Consider the following 8,087-nt stretch of genomic DNA (forward strand, 5'->3'; position numbering starts at 1 on the left):
GTTTTCCTGTGATTTACACTGGCATTTGTTTTGAGATCTTTAGGGTTATAAGATGGTGAGGACTATAAGCCAAACTAAGGCTTTAAGATTAAATGTGTTGAGACCAGCAGTTGACGTAATGGCTATGTCACTGGACTCCCATATAGTCGACTGCAGTTTGAGTCCCAGACCCAGTGGCTTAAACTCATGCTGGGCACATGTGCATGTGTGCCCAAGATCCCGAGAGGAGAATGCAGGAGAAGGGATTGCAGTATGGTCATCTGCCCTGGGGGGTGATTTCTTGCTTTCTGTCTCTCTGTCTCTCTTTGTCTTTTGGGAGAGTGCACATGCCCATAGCAAAAACCTCTCAAAACAAAGCAAAACAAAAGATTAAATGTGTTGGGCTTAGCAGGCAGCATGGTGGTTAACACACTAGATTCCCACCGGCTGACTGCTGTCTGAGTTCCAGACCTAGTGACTTTAAAATCACCCTGGGACATGTGCACGTGTGCCCAAAATCCCAAGAGGAGAATAGAGAAGGGATTGTGGTGTGGCCATCTGTCTAGAGAGGTGATTTCTCACTTTCCCTCTCTCTATCTCTCCCTAGTGAGTGCACATGCCCTATGGCAAAAACTTTTTTTAAAAAAAGAAGAGATGAAATATGTTGTCATTCTAGTGTAAAACGTTAGTACCCTTTGAAAAAGTGTATGCCTTGAAAATTCCATCCTTGCAATACTATGAGGAAGCTAGAGTTGTGGTGCCACTAGTGTCTAAAGGGCAGATCAACTGACTGCTGCCTTAGTCTTGGTCTAATAACTACTCCAAGCACTCTTATTCCCTTCATATTAGTTCCAGTTTCTCCTTACAAACCTATGAGTATCTATAAAACAAAAGAGAACCTTCTCAGTTTTATTAGGGACAGCCAAGGTTCTCCTTGTAGTGTCTCTCTTTTAAGTAGAAACAGGCCAGCTGGTAATGTGGTGGTTAAAGTGGTGGGATCCCATATTGCTGACTGTGTGGTTCAGGTCCTGGACCCACAGCTTGAAAAATACACTAGATATGTGTGTGTGCATCCCCAAAATCCCGGGAAGAGAATGAAGGAAGGATTGTGGCATCACCATCCCTCCTGGGGGTGCTTTCTTACTTTCTCTCTCTGTGTTTCTCTCCAGCGAACACACATGTTCTATAGCAATTTTTTTTTAAATAGTAAAAATATCTTTAGTTAGGAATTGCAGAACAGCTAAGTGTATTTTCAACTCACTCTTGGTTCTGATTCTATTCTGATCCCCCTTATTCTGCACCAGGATTTTTTTGAGGATCCTATTAAAATCTCCTCCTCTTGTCCAAAAAGTTCATCTGCCTTCTGAGATTTTAGAGTCTGTCCTAGCTAAAGAATCCAGAAAGATTACTAAGATGATCCTTCCTATTACCCAGTGCCTAAGACCAACCTTTCCATCCACAGCCTGCTCTCACCAAGGCCTTATACTTGCCTCATGTGCCTGCAATATTATACTCTAAATATCCCAAATCCTGATTTGTGCCTAGAATATAATCAGGATATTACAGGATATTCAGGTAAAGAATATCTTGACTTCTATAATGAGCTTGTCTATGATAGCATTTGTCCTTGATTGAAGTAGATCAAACAAAGTAGATCAAAATCTAGATGGATGGAAAAGGGTGAAAACACTATTTTTTCCCAGTTCTAAAATAATCTCCACTTCCTTCCTTCACCATATCATTGTTTCTCCATGCAAAGAGTAAATTGTAGGGCTAAAAAAATAAGATGTTGAAATTCATTTCTGAACTACAGTGCATTAAGAAAAATGAACACCTCGAGATAGTCTCTGTTGATATCATAAGCTTTTTACCCTCAAACATTTACTTCCTTCTGCCAATTCAACATAGTTTTAGACTCAATTTCTTAACTTCGTATAAGGCATAAAGCCAGATAATAGGCAATAACTCACTCAAAAACATGTATTGAACTCATATTTTGTACTGTGTCAGGTGATGAAATTAAGCCAGTGCATGTGATGGTCTTCCTTCTTCCCTCCTAGGGCTTAAAATTTAGTAAGAGTGCAGAAACTACACTTTTCACACATATTTGATAAGGACCATGCATGAAAAGTTCAGAGTGCTATAAACAATAATAACCAAGAGATCCGATTTAGATCTTTGTGGGGATCAACATTAGGAAAGGCTTTTCTAAAGCAGTTTCTTTTAAGTTGAGATACAAAGAATAGCCAGGAGTTGAGATATAAAGAATAGCCAAATAAAGAAGGATAGAAAGAGTATTTCCAGCAGAAAGAATAAAATATGCAATATCCCTGAGGTGAGAAGAAGCGTGGAGTAGTACTTAAAAAAAAGTATGGCTGGAATATGGTAGGCCCTAGAAGAGACAGTGCAACATAAGATTGGGGCTAGATTATTTAGAGTATTCTAGGTTATAGTAAATGAGTTAAATTTCATTTCAAGTACAATTGGAAGTCCCCAAACGAGTTTTACATGTGGGAAGGACGGATAAATAATTATGTATGCTTGTTAAATATGATTCTGGTCTCTGTGACTATATGGAAACAGGGAGACCTATTAGGCGGCTCATGTATTAGTCCAGTTTAAAGATGAAGTTGACTCTGACTAGATAAGATTTGTAGATAGATTTGAATTATATGTAGAAGGAAAAGCCAATAGGACTTGGTGATTAATTGAATGCACAGGGTAAGGAAGAAGTGAGAGTGAACTGGACACAAATTTAAATAATCTACTTGAGTCAGCAGAAGACAAATATTCACAGTGGAAAAGGACAACGAATGATTCCATGATTCAGGGATCTGATTAAATTTGAGCAGTAAAGCAGTACATTTCTTTAAGGTGGTGTTCAAAGCACATTACAGGTAGTGTCCACCCCAGCTCTCATTTTGTAGATGAAGGAATTAATATGTACAAAGCATTCTGGTACTTTGTAAATTAATCTTGTGCTATATAGAAATGCTCTATCATCCAAATTAGAATGTAAACTTCCAAACATCACTTCTTTTGTAGACATCACCTTCTAATAGTACTTGATACAGGGACAAAAAAAAAGAAAAAAGAAAAAAAAGAAAGAAAGAGAGAGAGAGGAGAGAGAGAGAGAGTGGGAAAGAAAGAGAAAGAGAAAGAAAAAGAAAGAACAAAAGAAAGAAAGAAAGAAAGAAAGAAAGAAAGAAAGAAAGAAAGAAAGAAAGAAAGAAAGAAAGAAAGAAAGAGCAAATACTCAATATACTCAGTAAATGTTTCCCAAATTGAAATAAACTGAATTTCTTCTTCTTCTTTCTCAGCAGATAGATCAAAATGGATATTTTGATTACTGATAATGGCAGCGAAGTGACAGAGTTCATCTTAGTGGGTTTATCAAATCATCCAAAATCCCAGATTGCCTTTTATTGCACCATAGTAGTAGTCTACCTGATCACATTGATGGGTAACTGTCTAATTATCATTTTGGTTAGAGTTGATAGGCAGCTTCACACCCCTATGTATTTTTTCTTAAGCAACTTGTCCTTTCTCGATATCTGCTACTCCAGCAATTCAGTACCTTTTGTTTTGTCCATTGGCTTAAGAGACTACCCCACGATTTCTTATAATAGCTGTTATGCCCAGATGACTATTGCTCTTTTTCTGGGGATGACAGAGTGTCTTCTCCTTGCTGTCATGGCTTATGACAGGTTTGTTGCGATCTCCAATCCCCTACGTTATGTTATCATCATGAACAGTCGGGTCTGCATGCAGTTGGCCTTGGGAACCTGGACCTGTGCCTTCTTAGTAGCAGTCACACCAATTATTGCAATTCCTGCTCGATATTGTGGACACAACGTTATAAACCATTTCACCTGTGAGGTCCAGGCCCTGTTGAAGCTTGTCTGCTCTGACACCCCTGTGAGTCTGATTCTGGGTTTGGTTATCGCCATGTTCACACTGCCCCTGCCCTTCACCTTCATCCTCATTTCCTACTTGCGCATTGTGGTTGCCGTGCTGAAGATCCATTCTGCAGAAGCCAGGCTCAAAGCTTTCTCCACCTGTGGCTCTCACCTAACTGGGGTGACCATATTTTATGGGACAGCCATCTACATGTACTTGAAGCCTCAGTCAAAGGAATCTGAAGAACAGAATAAAATCATCTCTGTATTTTATGGCGTTTTGACCCCTATGCTGAACCCCCTTATTTACACCTTGAGAAACAAGGATGTGAAAAATGCAATAAGAAAAATAATTAGAAAGAAAGAGTCCTTAAAAAAAATGTAAATATTCCATGGAGTCTCTCCATATTTTAGTAGGATAATTAGATGTAAGTTATTATTTTTCTATTTCAATAGGCATGCAAAATAGAACTACCTCCACTGAGAAAAAGATGTTGAACTTTTTAAATGCCATCATTTAAGAAATAAATTACACAGGATGATATTGAGGAAGACTTTTTTAAATTGAATAATAATGAATACGATTTAACCTTGAGTAGTTTTATTTTAGTTTACTAAATGGAAAATGTTTGAATATTATTTTTTAGATTTATTTAATTTCATGCATTATCAATATTTTTTTTAATTTGACCAGAGAGAGATAGAGAAAGGAAAAGTGGGAAAGCAGGTTGCCGGGTCCAGGACTTAAATCGTGGTCAACCATGTGGAAGTCCAGTGCCTCAACCACCATGCTACCTGCCAACCCCAACATTTCAATATTATAAAATTCTCTTTTTATAGGAGATAAAAAGCAAAGTCAGACAATGTGCAATCCCTTTTAATTTTTTTCCTTAATTCATAATATCATAATATAGCACATGTCCATATGAAAGAGAGGGGAGAGAGAGAGAGAAAGAGAGAGACACCCTCCATGATATCTGGCCATGCCACATTCCCTTTCCTCCAGTCCTCCAGCCCATCAGATCTTCGGAATTCATGTGGAGGCCCAGTGTGTCTCAGACTGACAAGGCCAGGGATTCAAGCAGTGGTTGATTTTCAGACCACCAGGGCTGGGATTTGAACCACAAAAGGCCATGTAGGAGTCCAGCACCTTAACCACCATACTACCTGCTGGCCCCCCAAATTGGGAAATTCTTATCTCAGTCTTCTTTGTACAAGATATGTCATGGTCTGGGCTTTGACGTGATGGATGTAAGTAGGTTGAGAGAGGAAAATTACTCAAGGATTCCACACAGAAGGCCCTCCACTGAGGCAAGGAGCCCTTAAAGACTGTGTACATTCTGAGATCTGTTTTTGACAACCGTATACAACATGAAATTGTAGAGGGTGAATGAAATAATCACTCAATAAAACTTGTGTAAGTTTTAGAATCAGACAGACATGTATTCAAGTCTGCCACTCAAAATTGGGTGGAAGTTAGCTAGTTACCTTCCATCTTATAGCTTCAGTTTTCTCATTTGTAAAATGGGGATTATAAAAGTGCCTACCTTTAAAAATTGTTTTGAAAATTAAATAAGATAATACATGCAAAATTTCTACCACAATATCTAGCATACAATGGACACTGAATAACTGTCATCCAAAAAGAGAAACCCATCGCTTCTTTGATATCCGTATGAGTGGTTATTTGCCTATGGTTATACCAATAATGACTGTATCATTTAAAAATAATTTAAGACAATATGAACAATTTAAAAATTATGTTCTCATTTTTTTTTGAGAGGTTTTTGCCATAGGGTGAGAAATCACCCCCCAGGGAGAATGGCCACACCACAATCCCTTCTCTTCCATTCTCCTCTCGGGATCTTGGGCACACACGCTCGCACACATGCCTGGCGTGAGTTTAAGCCACTGGATCCGGGATTTGAACGGGAGTTGGCTATATGGGAGTTCAGCAACATAGCCATTACGCTAACTGCTAGTCCCTATGTTCTCATTTTTATCTTAACTGGAATTTATCTCATTAGAAATGAAGTTGAAAGTATTTCTCATGTTCATTGGTCATTTGTATCTAAAGAGTCCAGGTCTTTCCAACTAGGTCAAAATGATGATGAACCTTTCCGATTCTGGAACATTAAAATTCTGCACTGGGAGATAGATGACTAAACAAAAAGGCTCCAGACTCAGTTCAACCTTGCTTGACCCCAAGCATTGCTTCCAGATTCACCAACGGGTAGATTACCAGTTTGATCCATTCTTTTCACTCTGGTAAGCACTCTCGGAATTAATTTCATTGGTCAACAACAGAAGCCAACTGGAGACAACTGTAAATTCTCATTTTCTCAAATGGATATTAGAAAACCATGAGATCACCAAAAGAGAACCTTTTAGAAAGAGAATTTACAGTGTCATGCAAATTCAATGTAAGCTTACCATTTTAACCTTGCGTAATTTTAATTCCTGTTTTTTATTAATCCTTCTCATTTAATGTAAAGTGCTCCTGAAACTAGAGGAAATATACTCTTAACTATCGAGGCACAGTGAAGAGATAAAATCAAATACTAGAGAAGAAGACAAACATGATTCCTCAAATGGAAGGGGGAAAAAGTAAAACTACAAGTTAAACACTTATTAGAGTTTTATCATTTTCATTAGGGACTAAGAGGAAGTAGAGAAGAACAAGCAATGAGATGTGCCTTGTGCTGTCAGAGAGAAATTTATTGGGGGAAAAGCAGGGACCTTTTTAGCTGTATAAGAAAATAAGACAGAGAAACTCTTTTACCTTTTGATCACCTCAGGGGGAAGTTAGACAGGATTCTCTCTAGAGAGAGAAATATGCTACATCTTGAAGAGTACAAGCTCAGGGAGGTTTCTGACATGGAGTCAAGAGTCTGGATGAATAGAAAGCATAAGAGATTATAACAACTAATCAGTTAGAGGTACATGTGTTAGGTGCCTTTATGTTAAATGTTTAATGTGCAAGTTGCTATCTTCAAATCTTCCTTGTATTACTAAATGAACAGATTTGACTTGTAATAAACAGCAATACTTTGGAACTAGCCTTACGCCTTGGGAAACTTGTTTAAATTTCTTATCTCTGCCAAACAGAGCTTATTACTTGAAGCTGGTAATGGGCAGCTCTGCCTCTTTGCACACCATCTCCTCATAAGGTGTGCCAAAATCACAAGGCAACATCTTAGAAGGTTGAACTGACCCATTACAATCAACATCACTGAGAAAAGAGCTTCGTGCTGTGTACTGGAAGCAGCAGAGTGTAGAAAATGCACTTGAGAACCATAACCACAACTTTTCCTGGAAGTGTTGCACAGAAATTTAAAATCTGAAAAGACTGAGAATGTATCATTGGTTTTTCAGTGCGTTGTCAACAACTCCAGTGCTAAGTAGTAAGAAAATAAAAGTAATTACCTACAGAATGCTCCTTGAATTTCAACAAGGGATGAATGCAGAACTATTAAATCTACCCTTTTCATCACATGGAAAGGAGCACACTGAAAAGTGTTCATTTGTTACTGCAATTTTTTTTGTTATTGATTCAATCAGAATAATTACCAAATAAAATTTTCTAACACATTTGTGTCATGATCCTGCATGCCCATATCCACCTGCCCACATAAACACATAGACATTCACACAAAACCTTTATGGTCAGAAAGACCTGGATTTGGATTTGAATCCATACTTTTTGGATTCAAAAATACCACTTTTAAACTGTGCAATCTTAGGCAATTTATTTTTAACCTGCACCATTATCTTCTTCCGTGTAGTGGACAATATAACCATCTCTACTTCACAGGATTGCTGTGAGTATTGAATAAGATAAACCAGACAAAGCCCTTAGTTCAGTACTGGCAAATAGAAAGCACCCTGAAACATTAGCTGTTATTATCATAATCATCATTAGTATTATATAGATTTGGCACCAGAGATGCCTTATATTGAAACACTTGGTTTATTCTTTGTATTGTCCGAGGGTGCATGCACTCTTCAGAGAGAGAGAAAGATACAGAGACAAGGAGACAGAGAAGGAGAGGGAGAAAGAACCCACAAATAGGGCATGGTCACACTGCAATCCCTTCTCCTTTTCTCTGTCCTGTTGGGATGTGGGTACTCACACATAATTTCCCAGCTTGTACATCAAGATGTTAGGGTGAGTACTTGAACCATACTATCATCCATGTGAGAGCCAAC

The 8,087-nt window shown here is 38.2% G+C and overlaps 1 protein-coding gene across 1 annotated transcript; it reads left to right on the forward strand.

The window, feature by feature from the left end:
• Nucleotides 1-3,312: 3,312 nt before the first annotated feature.
• Nucleotides 3,313-7,091, forward strand: LOC102476868 (olfactory receptor 13H1). The gene is made up of 2 exons (XM_006165881.2): nt 3,313-4,206; nt 6,987-7,091. Exons 1-2 carry the CDS (start codon nt 3,313-3,315, stop codon nt 7,089-7,091), a joined length of 999 nt encoding a protein of 332 aa, XP_006165943.2.
• The last annotated feature ends 996 nt before the right edge of the window (nt 7,092-8,087 follow it).

This window comes from Tupaia chinensis, unplaced genomic scaffold (assembly GCF_000334495.1).
Source record: "Tupaia chinensis unplaced genomic scaffold, TupChi_1.0 Scaffold144058_2, whole genome shotgun sequence".
NCBI lineage: Eukaryota > Metazoa > Chordata > Mammalia > Scandentia > Tupaiidae > Tupaia > Tupaia belangeri.